The sequence below is a fragment of the Zonotrichia leucophrys genome, chromosome 3 (genome assembly GCF_028769735.1).
Source record: "Zonotrichia leucophrys gambelii isolate GWCS_2022_RI chromosome 3, RI_Zleu_2.0, whole genome shotgun sequence".
NCBI lineage: Eukaryota > Metazoa > Chordata > Aves > Passeriformes > Passerellidae > Zonotrichia > Zonotrichia leucophrys.
In genome coordinates this window covers 12,228,199-12,251,658 of record NC_088172.1, presented here as the reverse complement: position 1 = coordinate 12,251,658, position 23,460 = coordinate 12,228,199, and the positions used below count along the sequence as shown (strand labels likewise).

The 23,460-nt window shown below is 38.1% G+C and overlaps 1 protein-coding gene across 1 annotated transcript in view; it reads right to left on the bottom strand.

Annotated features, from left to right (window-relative positions):
* Positions 1 to 10,946: 10,946 nt before the first annotated feature.
* CD109 (CD109 molecule) overlaps positions 10,947 to 23,460 on the bottom strand; it is a 70,281-nt gene continuing 57,767 nt past the window's right edge. The window contains exons 31-33 of the mRNA XM_064707403.1: positions 19,658 to 19,814; positions 19,130 to 19,232; positions 10,947 to 16,791 (exon numbers count right to left, since the gene is read on the bottom strand). Coding sequence (XP_064563473.1) covers positions 16,601 to 16,791; positions 19,130 to 19,232; positions 19,658 to 19,814 — 451 coding nt within the window. The 3' untranslated portion in view covers positions 10,947 to 16,600. The remainder of the gene's footprint in view (positions 16,792 to 19,129; positions 19,233 to 19,657; positions 19,815 to 23,460) is intronic.

Here is a 23,460-nt window from a genome sequence, read left to right as displayed (position 1 = left end):
AATTAGTAGTCTTTCATCATAACACTTGCAGCTAAGTTTTTCTAATGTGTTCAAGTTTCTTTTGCTATCTGCCTTCTCAATAGTTAAACTTTTGTCAGTCTGTTTTTCAGTCTAAAGACAGCTGAAGGACTATTTTACCAGACAGTGTGCAGAGTGCCAAACTCATTTTCAGCACACTTTAAGTATATTCATATTGTGGGAATCAGTGAGAAAATCTGTGTGCAAGAAAATCCAGTTTGGAGTTCCTTTGCTTTAGCAAATCCATAACATTTGTCCTGAAATGTGATCCATGTGATTACTAGCACGGATGGAAACATTTTGTTGTGCAGGGACTAAATAGAGTTAGAAACCTTAATTTAACACTACCTCATTCACACTCTGGAGAAGTCAGATCATGGTGTTATGTGATGTTGATGGAAAAAGAATTTAAACCTGTTTCTAAAGTACAGTTCATGAACAGTTTGACTGGAGCTCCCTTATGGTAGCAACATGTTCATCTGCTAATATTAAAGGTGTTCTTCATTGTTTTATGAGTTTGGAGCCATGAAACTGGAATTTTAAGGACTGATAAACACATACTAAGCCAAAACCAGCTGCTTCTCCTTGGGAGGTTTTGGGCTTAAGGTTTTGCTTTTCAGTAGCTCTTTCTTCTGAAGCAACTAACTCAATATTGCCTTTCACCAGAATCCAAAGCTTGGTTTTTTGTTTGAATGCCTCTTCTTACAGTCTTTTATGACTTTGGTGCAAATCTTGATCTATTTTAGGTTTTTAGCACCAACAGAATTTTTGTTTTACCATAAGCTATGACTTCTGACTACATGGTTCCTTTACTTAGAGTTCAGAAATGTAAAAAACATTTTTGGTAAAAAGTTTCTTTAATCCTCTATTCATATTTCTGTTCCATAGAAAATCAGTCTATAAGAGGATAACAACAGCTGCATATTTAAGTATTTATTGAGAGATTAAGATTTCATGCCATGTAGGACTTAATCTTTTACCTAACATGTGTGTTTAGGTCTGCATGCTACCAGATATTTTCTAATTCATAATGAGAGAAATATGCATTACCATAACTGGAGTCTTTGAGGTGATACTTTGAAAAAAAATAGTATCTTTTTCAATATCATCAAAAGGATTCAAGGAAGTGCAAATACCCCCCACACACACACACTACTCCCACACCTCTGCCCTTCACCAAAGTTCTGAAATGTCAAAGACTAAATCAGTCTTCAGTTTTATTTTTCTTAAAATATTTTTATTAAATGAGGTCAGGAAGATCATTTAAGGAAAACCGTCACAACTCAATGAATCTGGAATATTTGAATCAAATCTGAAACTCAGCTCACTGGAATTTCCAAGCTTCTGCTAGTTGAGTTAGACTTTGAAATTTTTCTACAATTCCAGCAAAGTTTTATGGTCTTTTCCCTAGTTTTTTTGAATTACAACTTTTACAGAGTGAAATCATTGCCATAAAATGCTGAATTATCATATTGCAAAGATATCTAATGCACTCATCATAAAACGCTCTCTAAATAGAAATCAAGAATATCTTACATTGAAGATTCGCATTCAGTATCAAAACTGAAAGGAAGTAAAAGAGAAAAACAAGAAATTCTGAGAAATTTCTGCAGCTCTCTCCTAGAATGTCAGCATGGTCAATATTGCTTTTTTTCCCCCCGATGCACTGGTGATGATAAACCTCAGGCCCAAACAGCTGTCTGAGACATCTTGAATTCTCAAAACTGGAAGCTCAAGAGGCTCTTGTGCTTGTGGCTTAGCTTGGCAGGTAAAATGTCCCTTCTAATCTACATTCACTTCTTCCTTATTTTTCCTGTTTCAAAATTCAACCCTTTCAAACAAATGCTCAGCTTTTGCAAGACTTTTTAATAGAGCTCCCAGCTGCGACAAAGTACAAAATGATCAGAGCGTGAACTATCAAAAATACTATCTGCTAATTCCAGAGGTTCACACCACACACTGCATAGAGAATGGTTCATAAAGCATTCTGAAGTACAGCAGATAAGCATCTATATTTTTTAGCTACACACCATTGCGTGTAACCCTTAACTCAGACCCAAACATTTCCAGGATAGCTGGATGACAAAGATTTTCCCAGTCCTAAATTACTTTGCTTCCTCAGGCTTTGCAAGGAGGTCAGTCCCTTGGAGGCATAAAACTGTTGGCTTTATTCCAGTGTTCAGCAACATACATGGCTAAGGTGCAGGAGCGCTCTGAAGCTAACTCAAAATTGAGCTGCTTCCTCCAGCTCCAAAAAGTGAAATTCTAAACCAGTGGAGAAATTGCACTGTTCTGATATTTCCAAATTTCAGAAAAAACCTTGGTAACTTTAATGAAGTTCAGGTTTGATTCGAATTTTCCAATGTCATTAAATTTGGAATTGTTGCTGTCTCCTTACTACCCTCATAATTCTTCTGGACCTCCTCCATTTCTGAATCACCTTCTGCATGGCAAGGCAGTTCGAGAATACTGTGGTCATCCTTTCTATTTATGAAGACAGTATTAGTTGAAGAGGAGATAGAGCCAGCAATTTTAGGGTGCTTTTAATTTTTTTCATATCTCAGGTTTTTTGTGTGACTTTTTCACTCTCATGTTCTGCACAAAAGAGATAGAACAGCAACTATCATGGAATGGCACATTCATTTAATTAATGTTTTCCTTTCAAAAACACAACAATTATATCTGCAGGGCTTTGACATTCAACTACATCAAAACCCTAGTATTTTCCATGGAGAAAATAGAATGTAATGATGAAACTTCTTTTATGAATAATATTTCTTTTTCATCCATTTTAATGATATTTCCAGAATAACTATTTAGTTACATAGGGGAGAAATAAAAACAAAGAAAGGCTTCTTTAAAACATTTAAACAAGGAGGCAATCTCTCATCCTCAAGTTTGCATTTACTTCAAAATTTCATAGCTGAACTCAAATTCTATCACAGTCCTTCCACTGACCCTTAAAATCAATCATGACACCACTACAGGTCCCATCTGAAGTAGTCCTAATGGTCTTGACATAGCTTTAAAGTACCTGAATAAGCCCCAATTAATGACACAGTAAAAGTTAGTTCATAGTTGTGGATGTTTTGTAGCTTTAGTGAGATTCAAAGAGAAGATGCAAAGAGTTGGTTCAGAATTTTGCCTTCACAGCTCTACCAGACACATATTATGAATCAAGACTGACCTACCTGCTGCTCTGTAGTTGTTTCACTATTTCCTCATGTCCCTACATCTGTCCACACCCTTCTGTGTCCTCCCTGTTCCACGTGTTGACAGGGAGTTGTCTGCAGTAGGGACCATATGTTGGCCCCATGGTTGAATGATACCTGGCACAGGTGGGTCAGGGCCACTGAGCAGGACTTCCCAGCTGCCACTCACAATGCTGTCAGTGGCAAACTGGTGCACAGGCACCATGTCCTGACCTGTCTGATCATGCTTGAACGGCTTTCCTTAAGGTTGATCTGAAGTAGAATCTGTTTTCAGAAAATCTGTTTAGAAAATCAGTATATCAGTTACTATCATAAAGAGGAGGTTTTTCACGAGGGGAGTTTGTTCTTCATGGCATTGGAGACTAAACCATTTCCTGAGCTTTTAAAGATATACTCTTATATAGAGATATTCTCTTATATAGATATTTTCTTATTCTCTATAATTAAATTCATAAGAAAAACCTTTTTTAAAAAATTTGGGTACTGAACTGCATGTTCTTTATTTAATTAAGGGATATAATTTTGTATTAGGATTCTACACAAGACTTACTGAAATACTTGCAGATCTTCTGGAAGATTGAAAGGAAACTTGGTAAGTTCCTGCGGCTTTGGAGTCTTGTAATAGGATGGGTTAGGTGCAGGATCCAGTGGAAACAAACAGTGGCTAAATGTGTGCTTTCTCCAAACTGCTAGCATTCTCCAAATAAGCTAAAAAAAATGGAATTTTAAATAACTAATTAAATGCAAACCTCTTCTGCCTGAGAATCAACCTCCTTCATAAAAGATGGTGGCACATAAGCTTTGTTTGCTCCAATGTAAATAAAAAAATATACTCTAAGAGTGTAGTCATTTAATATTTCAACCTCTTTTATTTTCTCTGCTTAACTCATGTATGGAAAGACTTGCACAAAAATGGACTACTCTAATAAAACCAGATAAAATCTAATACAGCATGCTGAGCACTGAGGACAGCAACTAGAATTACACCGAGCTCTTTATTGGCATCAGGAGAAAAAGGATTAGAAATATCTTTTGTCACCTGGTTTTCAGACCCTGCCAGGCTCACCCACTAGGCATTACACAAGTTATGTAAATACTGTGTGTGCAGATTTTTTTCATTTTTTGCCTATTGGCAATTTTTTTCCAATCTTAACTTACCAGTAAGCTCTTATAATCACAGTTAGGTCAGTGAAGAGCAGTGAGCTCATTTTCAAAGGAACGGATCACTTACAGTTCCCTGGGACTCAGGGATTTTCAGAAACCAAGAACTGAAAGTCATCTGTATTTCTGATTCTGAAATATTCAACATAAGTACTTGAAGGCAGCCTAGAAAATCAAAATATGTACAGCTGGCGGATGAGCATTACATCAGGACTTTGAAAAGGTGTCTCAGCTGAGACTCCTTGGTGGCCTCCAAAGAAAATTCCGTGCCTGACTCTGTGCTCTATGTGCTGCGAGGCATGCACCCATTTGTGCTAATGATTATTGTCTTACCAAGAACTAATAATTTTTTTTAAAAATTAATAACAGAGCAGCTGACCTTTAAAATTGATGCAATCAACTGTTTTCCCAGACTGTAAAGGTAAAATTACTCAAGGGCAGCAATTCTGGTATTTGCTGTGATCCAGCATTGTGGCATCTTTCATAGGATCAGCACCCCAGAAGAATAGAAATACAGAAAATATCAAATGAGTGTGCACACCTCATCAACACTCATTTGGAGATATTGAGTTGAACTGCCAGGATATCAGAACTACATCTTTGGGCATTTCACGTCTTTGGGAGGATTTCAAATGTAAGGTATTTATATATGTAGCTGCAAGCTGTAAAACAGAAAATCACAAACGTCTGTGCTTCTATTTATATGTGGATATGCAAAATTTTTAAGTTGCAGAGGTGCAAAATCTCTCCCTGTAGTTATAGCTGTCTCCACATAATCCTGCAAGTTGGGTTTGTTTGACTTCTCCTTGATAAATGTGTTCTACTGGCTATACTCTGTAATTTTCTTGAGTCCCCTGAATGGTCACTAGAAGTTCTAGCAAGCAGTGTGTTGAAGAACCAGGACAGGCTTCCCTCTGCAAATGTTAATGGCATATTTGAAAAGACACAGAGTAGTTCTGAAGAATTTTTTTCAAGAGCTTAAAATTTAACAATGTCAGGACATCTCTCTGTCCTTGCTTGTTCTCTTCTCAAGCTGCCCTTATGGAGGAAGTGAGAATTCTCACCAGGGAGCAAGAAATTCCTTATTTGTTTTACAACCCATATCACCCTCTCTATTGCCTCCCAAGGTTTTTTCTGTTTTGAATCATCAGGTTTGTCAAGTTGTCATTGCCAACAGCCAATCCAGCATCCAAAGCCTACTGGGGCTGATGCCCTACATGGCCTGTTGCATGGTTGACCCCTTCAAGGTTCAATCCTCAACACAGTCTTTGCTGGAGCAGCAGTTTGTTGGTCAACATGGAGCAACCACCCATTGCATTGCACTTCCCAGCACACCAGTGAAAGATATTTGGTTGCTATATATTATATAGCAACATATATATAGGAGAGATATAGATATAGATATATAGATATAGATAGATATAGATACATAGATAGATATAGATATATAGATAGATATAGATATAGATATATAGATAGATATATAAATATAGATATAGATGTAGATTAGATATAGATATAGATATAGATATAGATATAGATATAGATATATAAATATAGATATAGATATAGATTAGATATAGATATAGATAGATATAGATATAGATGTGCATACAGATATAGATACAGATATAGATATATGGAATATTTGGTTGGATACGTGACAGATATTTGGTGGCTTAAATAAGAAGACACTGTTTTCCACCGAACCTTGGTACCAGGGAACAGCAAGAGAAGAGATAATCACTAAGAAAGTTCATGAGTACTCCTATGGCTGAGACACCCTAGAAGGGCCCTGACTCTTGGGGTCTTCTATGCCTGGACTCCCAAGGCCCTTGCACAGGCAGTCACTGCACTTAAAATGCAGCAGAACTCTAAGTACAGCAAGAAATATAATAATAGGAATGACTGGGACCACGCCAGCCTCATTAGAGATGTATTTCAAAGGCACTAGGTGTAGACCCGCCTAACAAGCCTGCCTTCAGCACACACTTAACCCGGCAGAATTTTTCCAGTTTTGTTACCTCCAGCATTTTGATTTTATCTTTGGGAAGGAAAATGGTGAAGAAGTAAGAAATATCAGCAGAAATATGATATGGAGGACAAATCTTGGCACAAAATCATAGCCACTAATGAGAACACTCCCCAGGTACAGTCTGTACCTTGAATCTGAAAGTTGTAGTCCAACATCAGAGCTGTAACCACCCCAGTCACAAACACAACATTTAAATCTTTTTATAATGATGAGGAGCTGGGCGTTGAAACCTACAAAACCTAAGATATTATTTGGCCTGACCTTAGGAACAGCCTGAGAAAACAGCTGTTCTGTTGTTGCAGGCTCCAATCTGTAGTTAGGTTGCAGGGTCACAATTACTTGTTTCTAGACAACCCCTGAAAGCCACCAAAATTCAGATCAGTCTATCTAATAACTCTTCTTATAGGACACTTGATCTTCTACTTTCTAATGAAGCCTTTTCAAGAATCACTTTCATTCTGCACATACTGTGAACCCTATTATAAATCAAATGTCCAGGCAGTCCTACCTTGCTCTTAAGAATTAGCAATGACTTTTGAAGAGAATTATGGCCTAGATTTTCATAATCACCTTGTAACTCCACTACAACTCCAGTAAATTCAAGGCAGTTTTTCAGCACTTCCCTTAGCATCAGCAGAAAGTTACACTTCATGCATTTCAGTAGGTTTCTTGTAAAAACTGGCAATTCTGTGTGATAGCAGCAGAGTTTGCAGACAGCAGCTCAAAAGAAAACAGCTCTGGGAGGGACATCAAGATATTACTTATTCCATCTCCACCACCTAGACAGTCTCACACATAACTGGGTTGTTATTAGAAGGTGTTGCTCTTCTAACTTGCTCTTCTTTCTGAAGAGAGAAGGAGGCTGTCTCCCACAGCAGCCTGCCCAACTGTTTGTTTCTCCTGTTAAAAAGGTTCTCCCAGCTGTTTAAACTAAAACTTTCTTTTTGCAATGTATTCACCTGGTTCTAATCTTAACTCTTATGGTCACAGTGGAATAATTACTCTCCTGAATGTTCAAGGGATTTTGAAATAGCTAGACATAGCTGAGAGAGAAATATCTTAACCACACTCCTACCTCCTGGAGTTTCAAGGGACTCCAATTCATTCAATCTCCCCATGGTGGCTGAGCTTCCTAGAAAATTCTTGATCTCTGCCCACAGGAGCCCCACAATCAGAGCACTGGTTTCATGTCACAGACTTCAGCAAAGCATGGCCAATAGCTTAGAAGGGCACCATATATCTCCCAAGTGTACTCTTGTTTATATATCACACTCTGCTGTTTGCTTTTTTTTATCTCAGCCTGTCATTGTTGACTCTCAGTGGTTGTTTGCAGCACCATGTTCTGTTCCTGAACATCCCTCACAGAGCCATCCACACTGCAAGGGACATGGAGCAAGAGGTTTGTGTTCAGGCCAAGAAAATGCAACTTGAATACACATAGGAATATTTTGTGACCTGTAAAACCAGATGTCAGCTTGGAGAGTCAGTTTTGCTGCCCCTAGCACAGAGTACTGATCTATATATTGATCTACCACTAACAGTCCAACCACAATAAAGTTCTGCTCCTTCTCCCACTCTTGCTTTCCTCCTTCCACACAGACAGCTTTCTCATGTCTCAGGCAGACTCACATCCCATTGCCAAAGGTATGTTTTGGCCAGAGCCCAGGCACAGAGGCTGGCTGCCTCCCCAGGTGGGACACAGCCCCTCTCGTGCCTGGGCACTGGGTGAGCCTGTGCAAACAAGCGCTCTCTGCCAGGCAGTTCCTGCTCCAGGCAGCTCCTGCTCCAGGCAGCCGCCTTTGTTCTGCCCCTCTCCTTGTCACCTCCTGCCTGCCGCTGCTCGGCTCTGCCTGCAGTTCACATGACTTGTTTTCCATCACCTCCAAGGAAAATGGCTACATTCAAACATCCTGCAAGCCAGATGTGCCCCACTGGTTGCCAGGTGAAATGTGCTAATCTAGAGGGACTTGAAGTTTAGGATTGCTTTAGAGAGTGTTCCTGTGTATGACCTTGTGCAGCATTATCCCAGCTCTATTTCTTGCAAAAGCAGGAGAATAAAGTCATTATGGATGAACGGAAAACTAATGAAACCAGAGAAGCAGCTGAGGCAGAGCTGTGTTGATCACACCGGCTTTGTTTTCTGTATAATGTGGAGTCTCATACTCCTTTGGTGAGAGGTACCACTTTGAGACCACACGCTGTGCTTCCTCACAAAGAATTCACCTTTTTTTTGCTTCTCCTGTATCCTGTAATAAAAGTCTTTTAGACTGTGGTTGGTCTCTGTGTATTGGAAAAATGGTGGATGGAGTTGAGAAAGGAACCATGAAAGCTGTAGCATTCAACCTTAAGTGGAGCAAGCAGAATATGTAGCAATGGCAAAATCACTCCATACAACTGTCTCAATAAAACTTCATGTTGTTGAACAGTAAAAGCATTTGTGTTTTTATTATTCTAAGATTCAATTAAAATCAGGAACAAAAAAATGAGACCTAAACTACATGTGAACAACCGATCAAGGACAATGATCATCTACACAAACAAGACATATTTGTCATACTGACACTCATCTAACATCCAGCCACCCCATCTTTAAATAATCATGATGGGGATGATGCATAGTTCATTCCTAAAATCAAAGTGTGAACTATAAGGGAAAAATCACATGGCATCTTGCTGATACATGCTCTTGCACTGAACTTAGAATACAATGTACAGAGAGACCTCTGGCTTAATTAGCTGCCCACTGAGCTAGAGTTGGCTTCTATCTTCTTCTGCATATGAAACCACAGAGCTTTCTTAGTACATTATTTCCATATGTGTTTATATTGCTATCTTTGCCACTTGATCCAGCATTTTAAGTGAGCATTCCTGTCTAAAAAAAAAATATAACAAAATGTCTATCCACTTACCTAAAGTATCCATCAGCTCAGTCCTCTCTTTCCATCAGTGTGAGCCAGAAGAATCCCAGGAAAATCCATACAGTCTCCCTGGTAGGCAGCTGTTGAGAATCACATCAAGAGGCTCTTTCTTATGTCATTTTCTTCCTCTTTATTAGGGATATGATTTCTCATTCTTTGCTTCAGACATATTAAAATCCTCACTTAGCTAAGCAGCCGTGCCCAGGATCGTGGCTGGTTTCAGGACATGAACACCCAGCTAGGGCAGGACAGGTGTGCGTGTGCTAGCACAGCACAAGGAGCAGGGTACTGCAGCTTGAGCATGAGCACCACCACAAGCACGTCCTCAGCAAGGGCTCACAGCTCTTCTAAAGGTGTCCAGGGGCAGGAGAAAGGTGAATCACCACTCATGTACTACTTACATGTGCATCTGCCCAACACTTCTTGCGTAGGAAGGGATGGTATGTATGTCTGCACAAATATTTACACTTAAGCTCTGGCTGCTTCTACATTTTACCATTCTACATTTAGCTTGCTCCAAAACCACTTTTCTAGAGACTGGTCTATCATCAGAATATCTCACATTCCAAATTTACTTTATTTAGGACTACTATCAATTTTGAAACAGAAAAAAATTATGAGAGAAAGCCTTAATAAAGTCTGTCCACTGTTCATCCTCATGCATACAGCCAATTCTCTTACCACAGAAAGCTATTAGGTTGGTTAGAGATTATTTCAGCTTCATAAAACTTGCAGACAAGTCAAAATTATTTTACTCATTCTGAGTTTGAGCTGAGTTGGAGCTACTTCTCCATGAGAACAGAGAAGATTTTAGTCTGGATGGGTCATAAAGGCTCTGAAGGAAAGGGCAGAACTGTGACACATCAGTACAGAAATGGACACTGAACTTATAGCAGAGGTGGTCAGGGCAAAAGAGTAAGGGAGGCTGAGCAGATCCTGACCTCAGAGTTGAAATGGGCCAGGAAGCTCTTTCAAGGGCAGGCAGGAGGAACAGCAAGAGAATTATGAGGAAAATTAGGAAAAGACAGTGTCGTGGAGACCAAACTTCTAAATCATGAAAAATGGCAGGTCACCTGAAAAAAGAAATCTGCACATCAATTCAATTATGTTTGTATAAAATATTTTGGCATAAAAATTTCTTGGTGCTCCTTTACTTCCACTTCAGCAATTAGCTCTGTATCCGGATGATTTTCTCCTTTTCACACAGCAGTACAGTTCCTCATGTTCTCCATGACCACAAGGGACTTATCTGAACTGACCCCATCACATAAGACTATTTATGCTACCTCTCTTACAGACACCAGCAAACTTTGCAATAACTTCATGTTGAACAAAATAGTAGACTTTTAAATTGAGGTGACTGTTTACAGCCTAACCAGGGATGCCACTGTTATAATAATTTTTAAAATTTTATTTATATTAGTAAATTCTGAGCTTTAAAACACAGATGAGGAAACCTCTAAAAAGTGCTGAGGATGGGTAGTGGTCAGCAATGCAGAGAAACTGATCTACTACAAGTAGCTGTATTGTTAAACAAGCAAACATTAGACATATATTATTAAAAGTCATCTTTAATAGCATTTAAAATTAGCTGTTGCAAACTTTATTTGAAGAAAAATAAACTAATAACAATCTTCCAAAGTCCCTTGAAACAGTCTAGTTCCTTAACATTTGCTTTATTACTTGAAAAGAGAAAAGCTGTTTGCATAGTTGGCATGTTAGTTCACCTCTGTTTGCTCAAAACAGCTCATAAAAGCATTCTTTTTCTATGATTTCTGATTTGATCAAAAGTGGAAATCTGAATGATGATCCTAACTTAGATAAATTGGGTATCTGCCTATGTCTCAAGACAGTCAAGAATTTTAGTTCAAATTTTTTAAGGCCTGATATGGAAAAAGAAAAAATATCTCAGTCAGAACATTATACCTGCTTATATACTTCCACTGAACCAGCATATTTTGATTTTCTTCTTTGTATTTAATATCCCATACAACCTAAGAAAACTAAAAACCACAACAAAAAAACCCAGTTCATATTATAATATTATAAGATATTAGCAATGCTGATGAAGATTTTGGGTAGCTACTAAGAAATACAGCAAATTATTTAAATTCAAAGATAAACCTTAAACTGGAGTACTGGTGACTCAAATGCAGTACATAAGGCATTAATGCTCATACTTATCTGAAAACAAGCTATCTATAGGAAAAATAATCATTAGATTAATTTCATACAGCATACTATCAGTCTTTATTTCATTGCATAGAATAGCAATAGAGCAATGGCATTTCCATTTGGCACACAGAAATACATTAAAATTAACAAGAAACAATATGAAAGTGAAATATTTTGATATGGGGGAAAGGAAACAACTGCTGTTACATTTTATAGATAAATTAAGCACCTAATTTCAAAATCTTCAGATCATATAGACTTGGTTCACTGCATAAGAACTAATGGTAGAAGAAGAAATGTCATAACGAAATAATGTTAGTAATTAGAATTAAAATTGAATCCTTTTTCTTAGCGTTTCAGAGAGAAAAATTATGCCGTTAGGCACTAGCTGATTTCTAATATATATTCTTTCCTAAAAATAGAACATTACACAGCATTGTTGGTTGGGGCACTGTGCAGATCTTGTGTTTATGCACATACATTGCACACTGCAGAACACTGCAGCCTATAACAGCTACGTATATGCATCTGCTTTCTGCAGGATTCAGCAAAAATCAAATGTTGTCAATATTCATACCAACTTGAACAACACACTCAGAGAAATATTGCTAGGATAATATTTTGATAACTGAATAAAACCAAATTTTGTATTTTAGGTTTGACTGTCAACAGTGACTTTCAAGGCAAAAGAGAGGCCTGTAATTTAAGAAGGACATGGAAGTGTAGGAGCAAGTTCAGAGGAAGGCCATGAGGCTGACAAGAGGACTGAAGCACTTCTCCAGGGTAGACTCCCCTGTGAAGACAGGCTGGGAAAGTCAGGATTGTTCACCTGGAGAAGAGAAGGTTGTGTGGAGACCTCACAGCAACCTTCCAGTGTCTGGAGGGGCCTGCAGGGAAGCCAGAAAGGGACTCTCTGAGGAGCTGTACTAACAGGACAAGTAGTAGTGAGCTCCAACTGAAAGAAGGGAAACTTAGACTAGATATTAGGGAGTTTTTTAATGTGAGGGTAGTGAGACACTGGAACAGGTTGCCCAGGGAGGTTGTGGATGCCCCAACCTTTGCAGTGCTCAAAGCCAGGCTGGGCAAGGCCTTGAGAAACCTGCTCTAGTGGGAGGTGTCCCTACCCACAGCAGAGGAGCTGGAACAAGATGATCTTACAGTCCAGTCCAACTCCTTCACATTCTATGATTCTATGGATCTGCCTCTCCTGTTTCTCCTGCACCTGTCTGGCCACCTCTCCCTTTCATCCTGTGCTGCTAATGTGCACAAGCCACAAACTCTTGCTTGTGAAGTGAACAGGAGCATGTGGCATGGAAGCTAACTGGGAATACCCACACTGCTTCTGTTTGATACAAGTTGTGCCAGGGGAGGTCTAGATTGGATATTGGGAAAAATTTCTTCACTGTTAAGCATCAGAACAGGCTGCCAATGGAAGAAGTGGTGTCACTATCCCTGGGGGTATTCAGAAAGAGTGTAGATGTAGCACTTGGAAGCATGATTTAGTGGCAGACTTGGCAAAGCTGACTTAATGGTTGGACCCAATGATTTTAAAGGTCTTTTCCAACATAATTCTATGGTGGTGCCATGCTGGGAACCAAACTGCCCAGCCTGCAGATTCTGAGGTGCTCTAAACCTGCTAAGCAGCACTCATTCCCTGTTCTGTACTACAGCATTTAGTACAGAAGATCTCTAGATGACACCCATATCAAAACCTGCAGAGAAACCCTCAGCTAAGATCATGGATGACAGCAGAGGCAGAATTCAGGGGGAACACCTTTAAAATACATCACAGACTCAATCCTAAATAAATATCTCCTACTGATTGAATAGCATATTAAGGGCCCTAGACAGACCATGTCCATTGACACCCTGTGGCTGAAAAGGGCACGGGAAATACCAGCGCACGCTCAGATTTCAATGAACAGCAGAAATGCTCAGACAACACAACATGAAGATGCCATCACAAAATACCTGTTCATTACTGTTTTTAGCATCACTCCTTAAAACCTTGTAGACCTTATTGCTAAAGAGCTCCAAAAGACTTTTTACTACAAGATTTCCTGTTAACTTCAGTGGGAGCACGGCCCCCCTAACATCCAAAATGGGTGTCATAGAGCAATGGGGATAATATATATGCTGAACATTTGTGTAAAGGTTCCCATTCAACAATGAGGAAAACAAAGAAAAAAGTCACTATGCCAAATAATATTCCATTCACTGCCACCACAGTACAAATTTTATTCTCTGCAACTCATTCAAAGTCACTACTGCAAAGTGACTGAAGGCACTGATGCAGGAATGTTAAAGGCCACCTAGTGTAAACATTTGTTTACAGTCATACAATGTACATGTTTCTTTAAAATAGCTTGATACAGATGCAGATTTGGATGCCTGCAATAAAATGCCTTCTGTATAGAATAAATAAAATAAAAGAGGATGTTTATTCACTGACTCCAACAATTTCCCTGACATGGTACATCATGACTGATGATTCTTAATATAGTGTGCAAGGCAGCCAAAAGTAATTTAAAAACATGTGTTGTTTGTCTGAAAAACAAATGTAAGGGAATACTAGTAAAAGCTGCACTGTCCAAAACTCAACTAAGCAGTTTAAATCTGTTTTTCTTGGAGGATTTTCAGGAAGATTGGACTGCATGCAAAACAGAACTAATTTATTCCTACTATCTACTGCAAAAGAGCAATTTATCTCCAGTACATCTTGTCTAGAAAATAAGCCCCTTTATCCTATCATTAATCAGGTACCAATGCCCCTATTAGAAGCCCTGCACATAGTAAAACCTGGAAGTATGTGAGCTTCAAGTTTTTGAAATTATATTAAAAGGAGACAAATGACATGTCAACTCTGCTGTTCTCAAAGACAAGAGAAGACCAAACTTTCATAGGTCACCAATCAAACCCACAAAAAAACACATCCCAGTTTAGATGAGAATTTTTTCCAGATCTTACAAACTTGGCACAGTCAGATTTAGGCTCCCATAAACAAATAAAGGATTTGAGATGTAGAGTTGTGTTTAATTCTGTATCTTCATTTCTCTTAGCCTTGGACCCATGTAATCAAGTGAATGGCTTACAGGGGTAAGATCCTGCATTCAGCTGACTAAGCAGTGTGTTTGGCTGCAATAAATATATTACTTCATGTGGGTCAGAGCAGCACACACACTCTGCTCAGGCACTAATTAACTACTCAAAAGGCTAAATCCAAAACACAGCAAGGACAAGTGAAAAGCATGAAAGACCATGAAGTAGCAGGACTAAGCTCTACCTAAGAAATAGGACAGAACCCCAAATTTGTGAAAAACATTGCAAATTCCAAAAACAGGTGAAGTAAAACAAATAACCCCATCTAAACTAGTTCTGCAGTGAAAACATATACATTGGTAATAGAAGGCACCCCCAGTCAAGGAAGTTCAGGCCTCTTCCCAAGCTAAAATGCAAAATTTCCTTTGTGAACAACATTATAGATGAGCATAAATACAAAAATATACATTTTAAGCAGTAGAAAAAATGGAATAAAAATTAGAAATTGCTCAAGGAAAGTGACTGCCATATTATTACATGTGCACAAAAACACACTCCGTCTAAAAAAGGTATGAAAGAAAGGGAATCAATAAAAATTAAAATTTCCACCTCTCTTAGTCAGCATGACAGCTATTAACTTCATTTCAGTAACTAGGAGTGTAACAGCTTGGCTGCCTTATCAAAAAGAAATAAGCATTAGATATTACAGGTAGTGTACAAGAAGGACAGACTGGCTGCCAGACAACAAAGGCATTCATACACTCAGGAGCAACAAGCTCCCAAGCTCACACATTTCCACACTCACAGAGATCTGTAATTCTCCCCATGTGCATAGGGCAGGTTTGGGTGTAGAAGTGCCTGCTACTTTTCACCATCCCTCTCCTTCATTCCACTTCAGCAGAGCACTTGAGCACACATGGATGTGGTTAAAGTAAAGGAAGCATGTGAATTGCTTGGCTGGGCTGAGTGCAAATGCAGCCCATGCCTCCTAAAAGCCTCCCCCACCACCAGCAACAGGGGCACAGATGGCACCAGGGCCACCAACTCACATGGCACTGAGAGCAGTAAACAACTGTTTGGGCTATGCCACCTGAACTGTTGACAAGGTGACGCTGAAAGCACAAATGATGCCCCAGAGTCACTTCTAGGAGACATCAAAAAAACCAGAACAGGTTCAAAGCAAACTTCCTTCATCTGGCCATAGATATATGCTAGCTGACACCAGCATTCTCACATGGAAAGAGAATTGCATTTATTTCTGAATAACCCTGTAAAAATGAAGTCTGATAAACAGACTTTATCTTTGACATGTTTACAGTAAAAAGCTCTTCAGAGTAAAATGCATTAGAACATCCTGAGGCGTTATTTTCAAGCATTATTAGCTTATGAATTGACAAAAATTCCACCTACCTGCTCTGTAATGATTCAAAAAAAAAAAAAAAAAAGAAGACTGACAGATTTCTGGAGCATTCAGCAGTTTGTAAATGCAGTACTTTTTGGCTCTTGGATCTGCTCTGCTCTGAAGCCAGCTTCTTTTTTTTTTTTCATATTATTCCCCATGACAGCACACAGAGAAATTCAGTATTAATGCTGAGTGTCACATCTTCAGAACAGAACAAAGTGTGCTCTGATATCAAGCTCCTATCATTGCTTATCAACACCCTAATGGAGAAGCAGATAGTGCTTTGGAAAAGCATGGTAAACTAACATCCCTGAAAATAAGCACAGTTGGAAGCTGGGGTAAAAACAAAGTGGGAATATGGAGCTAAGCTTACTTTTTATCACACTGCTTTCTCAGTAACTCTGTACTTCTTCAGAAAATAAATTCAGTATGAAACTAACATTTGGAAAGCTTTTCCAGCAGACACTTTTAGAAGTTTTCTGGCACAGCCAGAAATTTACCATATGGGCCAGCCCAGCTCTCCCTGAACACAGCAGGAGTTTGGTCATGGTAATCACTAAAGACAGGCTGGTATCTGAACATAAAATTTTCTTTGGATAATTTATGGAAACCTTAGATGTGAAACATAATCTGTTTCCTTTTACAGCACCCAACTGCACAGCAAGTTTACATGAAGGACAAAGAGTACACAGAACAAGGAGGCCAATGAAGAGTGCTGAAGCAAGGCTGCAGAACCATCTCTGTGGCAAAGGTGGCAATCACTTTCACAGAAGTCACAAGAGGTTATACTTTGCATTACTTCTGAATTATAGCTTCTCACTGCTCTTCTTCCTGTTCAGAAAGGTTAATTAACAACAGTTAATGAACTTCTGGAAATTAACCAAGAACCCAGCTTCAAAAAGAAATCATTTTTAAAGGTTCCACTCAACTCTGACACAGAGCTCACCATACACTGCAAAACACTTCCCAGATACTTAAGCCCAGCCATTACTCATTTTTCTTCACCCAGAACATCTCAATATATTCAGGCCAACACCTGGTGAAAGGCACACTTTCATAGACTCAATCTCAACTGTTACACAATCTGTTCACAAACCTTGGACAAACATTTTGAAAGGAATTTTGTCCCTACCTACATGACAAAGGAACTCAGATGCTTTACCTGGCAAGCTGCTGGCTATCATGTTTAAAGAGCCAGGTCTTTTCTAACTGATGCTTTCTCTCACTATCATGTATGGGAGCTCCAGCCTCCTGAATCTGGGACTGCTTACCTAACCTAGGTCCTGCTCTTGTATTTTACTCTCCCATTCCCTTAAGGATTGCTACAGGGCCAGACTAGAAATCATTCATTTAATCATTTCACTTCAGAAACATCAATACATGGTAATGGCTAACAGAACAAGCTTTTGCAAAGCTTCTTCCTCATAATGGCCTTTTTTTTCTTTTTTTTTGTCCTTCCAACTAGAGACCTTGCAATTTCTTTTTTTTTATTTAGTAGTAGCATTTTTTACCTGAAATTACATTCATTTTATTACAAGTCTCAGGGTATTTAAAAACATGTAATTTTAAGGGCCAAAATCTTTACCAAACAGTGACATCCAGCTAGTTATAAAATGTCAGATAAGAGAATACTGCTGTACTGACATCCAAGACAGCTCTTACACATTTGTCAATTATACTACTTGCCACGACAAAATCACATTTATCAATAAATTCCAGAGCATTTCCTAGCTCTGAATGTGACATGAATCTGTCATCATCACATAAAATATATCCCTGCTGCTTGGGTCACCAACTAAAACAGTGATGGAAAATAATAATTTAAAATAAAATCACATTCCTCTATTAGACTGGAAAGAAGTCTCCCAAAAGAACTCAATCATCGCATATATATATATCTATTGATCAATAATCTATCTTTGTTATATATTGATAGGAATGGTGTCCTGTAAATAATATTTCCACAAATCATTATCTTGAAATTAAAGAAATTACAGCTCTGATTTCATAATATAAATTTTGGTTCTTAATATTAGTTTGCTAACTGAGAATTTATGAACTAAATTTATTAATATAATAAAAATATTTACATGAGCATTTACCTGTAACTTTGCAATAAACATATTTATTATTCTATCTAATAGCATTCTTATGAAAGATTAGATCCTGAGCTCTTCTCCTAGGAACTCAAAACTCATTTCAGCTTCTAATTCTAGGGCTTAAGTGTTTCTCTCAAATAAAAATTTGCTGTAATTTTTTAAACCTCTAGCCCTTAAACATGCTCTAATTAATTGACAGTGTACTTATAACCGTTAATTTCCTATTTTACTTTAAAATTCTATGAATGAACAATAATTTCAGCCTATATAGAATAAATGTGATCTTCATCTAGCTGAAGTAGCACACATCATATCTGGTTGTCTTTTGTACTGAGCTAAAAAAAAGCAGTAAAAAATTGCCTATACAACTTCTTTACGCCCTATCTCAAACCAAGCCCAAATCCTTAATAATGTACCAAGTGGTTCATGTAGTGAAAACCTAGTATCTTCTCCAGTAGCCTGTAATTTTGTTCTTGCTTTTAATTCTGAAAAAAGCCTTTGTAAATTGTTGCCCATCTCTAAAACACACTCTACACAACACATACTACATAATACATATAATACACTCATACACAACAACAACAAACAGAAGACAAACAAAAAAACCCCCAAAAAACACAAACAAACATGCAAACCAACCCAAAGCCCATTCCCAACAAAAAAGCCCTTTAAAACTCCTTTTTCAATGTACACCTTTTTTAGGTAACAACAGAAGTCAAAACACTGGCATTTTCTCCCAAGAAGGACTCGTAGTTTAAGTAAGAAACAGACGGCAAAGCTACTGGAGAGGTATTATTAACTTGGTAAGTGAATCACAGTGAAGCTCCTGCTTCATTTTGATAGTTTTGGGAACATACTGGGCCAAACAATTTGCAACAGTTGAGGAATCAACCCATTAGGACTGTAGATATGTGAAAACACTATTACTTGTTAGCAAATTGGGCATGTAAATGTCCAAAAAGACCACAGTTCAAAGCAGCTTTTTCTTCACTAAAATTTCTCCTATTCCTACAAGAAGAAACTTTTTTTTAAACTTCTGAATTATTAAATTTGAAATGACTGGCACTTACTAGGTTCATAGTAATCCAGTACAGTCACTGAAGCATCTTGGATATTTGCCACCTTGAAGTCTCTCACAGCTGGAATATCCACACAAACCTGTGTTTCATTTAGCTAGGAAAACAGAAGAGAAACATCCTGAGAACCCTAGGGATGGTGGCTTCATGGAGGAGCTAAGGACTTTTAGCTCAGTGGTAGTCCATTAGTCCATTTCTAAAGGCTTAAGAGTCAGGATGTACATAAAGATGATTATCTCATTTGCAGTCATTTTGGTCAAATTACAGACTTCATTAAATGTCTGCCTTCTTATGTGTGATTTTTAAGAGGTCTAATTTAGAAAGTCCTTACAAATACAATTGAGTTGCACCTATCCAATCAGACTCACTCAAAACGAGAAGAACTATTAATTCCATGTAAATAGCAGATGTTGATTTTCCCCAAAGAACACAATCATAATGTCATTCCAAATTTAAGCCTAACAATGTCAGAGTCAAGATGAAAATCACCACAAACACATTTCTTTGTTATTTCCAACTTACAGAGTCGAAGTATAGGTTGACTTTTCCATTATCCTTTTCTGTCTTCTTAACTGTATTGTCTAATGGAACAAAATCTGGTGACACAGAGAAACCACTGAGTAAGCCAACCTCCATGAGGACCATACCACTACTGGGAGCCGAGCCAGAGCCAAAGTACCTTTTCAAAACACAGAAACAAAGAAACTTTTAATAGAAATACAGTAGCCCACTCTCCAAAGAAAACATTCGATCTTTAAGTCCCAACTAATGCAGTAATAATGCTTAATACTTGGGAAAGAAATGGAACAAAATACTGACAAGAAAATGTCTAACGATAAAGAGCTAAAAAGTAATTTCTCAATTATTTTTCCAGCTAATTTTAGACACATATGCAAAAGCTGGTTTAGAACTGAGAAAACTGCAATACATAAATCATGTGAGAGACTACACTGACACCATGAGGAACTTTCAATCGGCATCTATTAGTACAGGTTTATCTTACAAATATGCAGAAACTATTGCAATTAAACACGTTTCAAAAGAAGCAATTAAGAAACTGCTGTAGGAATTCCTGTACTGAAATATATGTATTTCCTCTTATGGATGCATTGGTTTGCTTTTATTCATTTTGGAGGCCAAGATACATGTGTGTACACCAAAGAAGTCTCCCAGACCTTTTCATATTTCCTTTACAGAGACTGATGGTACCATTAACAAAGTCATCACCAAATTATTTCACAAAGTTTCAGTTTTAGAATGCATAGCCATGTTATTAATCCACATTTGGAAGAAGATTTAATAAGTTGAGTCCCTTTTTTTTTCCTAAATAATGCTTACTATTATATCTTCTTCCAATGTAAAAACCAGATGCTGGAGTTTGCTCTATTGAGCAAGTCTTGCACACTATGGTGCATAACAGATGTATCAAAATGTATTTATGGTGGTCTGTGCTACAAGTGTCACCTAAACGACCTGCAAAAGCTTCTACTCCTTTAAATAAAGCAGGTAGCAGAAGAGTTTCCCTGGCCTTAGAACAGAAGGTAAATTATTATTGTCCCACTAAAATAAAAGTGTCTCCAATCCTCATTTTGAAAGCCTGGCAGTATTGAAAGTAATTAAACTATTTCTTTGTAGAGCTGGGTAGTTAAAAAAAAATAAAAGGGAAGAGTTGCTTTCAAAGCAATGCTGTTAAGCCTGGCTGATTCAAGGCAGATACAACTTTGAAAGAAATACAGCACAACTGCTGACTTCAGTTGGCTCACAAGATTAGAAACAACTGAAACCATCTGTTTGACGATGTGCTGTGCCAAAGTAGCTGCTATTGAAAATAAATAATTGAATTGGAACTGGATGTAATTATTTCTGCATAATTACCAATAAGAGGAGAATAAAATATCCAAGCCGTCTAGCCAGCCTGGGGTGCTACTAAAACACCAACAGGGAACTAAACTATCTTGGTACTGTCAAGGAGTGAATTAGATATATCCCTAGAATTTATGAGGATCTGCCTCTCAAAAAAAGGAAGAGAGGCAGCCTTGGAGGAGAGTTGTGGTACCATATCTTCAACTCCATGGTCTCTTAAAAAAAGGGAGAAGAATCATCATGCAAGAATGATCAGTAAGAGAAGGACAGACTTGAAGCTTGGACCTGAGGAAAACGGGTAATATTTTCAGTTGAACTTTATGTTTCAGCTCTTCAGCAAAATGAGGTCAGGGTGATACCCTCTCACACATGATACAAAGAGAAAACAAAACCAAGCTCATGTAGGCAGAAAGCAGAAATGAGAGTGTAAATTGAACCATCAGTGATCAGTTTCCCATGCCTGGAAAAGGTATGCAGGCAATAAGACTTAGAAAAAACTAGTAGTCCTGGGTATTTCCCTCCCAGAGAGGGTGTTTTAGCTCCTCTAACCAAGAACCATTCAATTTGAATGAGACATCATCTGCTTGAGTGTCATAAATAATACCAGTTAAGAAGACCATAGCCAACCCCTATCAAGCTTGCTGAGAGAAGGTGGATATTCTCCAGATTAAAGAAAAAAAATTGTGAAGTTGAAGCCTTCAGTACCTAACTATGTATATCCACAACTAAATGCATACCCACAGCTAAACTCTACACACCCATGCGTTGAGATTTCAACAGCCTTTTTGTATTGGTTTCTCTACTAGAAAGCCAGATCATGTTATAAAGATCCTAAGTAGGCAACTTTAAACTAATTTAGGAATGTAGATAAGGCATGTATTATATACAATCTATAGGGAAAAGAACAGGAAGATGACTAGTCTATGAAGCTCAGCAATCAGAGCTGAAGCTGTAGCCTAAGCAATTTAAACAGACTTCCTCAAAGTACCAGTCCACTTCTCACAATAAGAGTTGATGGAACTGATGTTGGAACTATCAAAATGTTCCAAGTAATCTCTTGAGGCTGCTTTTCAATGTCACTAGATTCCCCTCTCTTTTTTGAACACTTTGCAATTAAAGCATCACCACCCTAGAAGATCCCCAGAGAGATGGAGCACTTCTTTGTATTTTAAGCGAAAGGTCTTAGCTAGAGAGTTGCCCAAAAAATACTTACCCCAAACCCAGCATGTAAACCCTTTATATGTCAGGAGTTTGTGCTAGACTTTAGAATGCTGTTGACGCTTCAGAGAAAAGTTTAAAAGATAACAAGCCTGTTCTGTTTCAAGAGCTCTCATGTATTCTAGCGTCTCTGCCCACCATCTGTGTCACTGAACTGGATACTAGAAACATATAAAAACAGAGCTCTGGCTTTATGCCTGCTGGCTATTTCCCAAATTAAATCAATGCTCTGTACTGAAATAATATTCTCTATAGCTGATTATTTGTATGCTGGTGTCACCTAGAGGCTCATCTCCAGTCACAGCTCCCTTGTGGAAGGCAGAGCGCAAGAATAGTTCAAGGCATACGGTGTACAAAGTTTAAAGAAATAGCAAAAAGAGGGTGTGGATGAAAGGCATGTAAGAGGAATCATGGTGGATCAGGTGGTACTTTGCAAATCTTGCATTTACAAGGAACGTAACAAGATGTTACATATCTAATATGCATAATGCCACAAGAAAAAAACAATGTTTCTAGAGGAAGTGTTCACAAACGGATGAAATCCTTAAATAAAACAAATGCAGTCATCTCAACAACATTATTGTGGATTATAAAAGACAGAAGACAAAAACCATAAATACATATATATAGAGAGAGATAAAATGTCCTATAGGGTTTCATATGAAATATGCAGGAATCTCTAATTACAAATGCATACTGGAGAAACTGCCAGAAAACAAACACCTTCAAATATACCTTTTAAATATGTGTATGAACACTTCCACAGCAAGCAAAATGGAGGCACAAAGCAGTCAAAGAAATAACTTGATTGACTGGCTGATCTAGGAATACTCAGTTCAAAGTCACCTATTCTCATGTGATGTAAATTCTATCCAGGTAACACCAGGTGCCTGTCCTGTGGTCCCTGAGATGATACTTGAGTAGGCTCAGCTCAGTCTTTAGTAGCTGATTACTGAACAAGAACCATCACCCCAGATGCACATGTTCTCCCATATCCTCCTGCCCCCTCTCCCTTATCCAGCAAAAAGAACAGAATTAGCCTGGGTGGAAAACTTTCCACCCCTTTCAAATCTAGAATAATGTATTGTAGTCTATTGTAGTTCCTTGCTACTGGTGAATAAAAGACCACAAAGATAGTTGCACAATAAGGCAATGTGAATTTATTACTATGTAAATATGGATTTTGACTCCTGCCAAAATCATTCTGAGTTAATTATGGAGATGAAAAAAAGAATGATTACTTC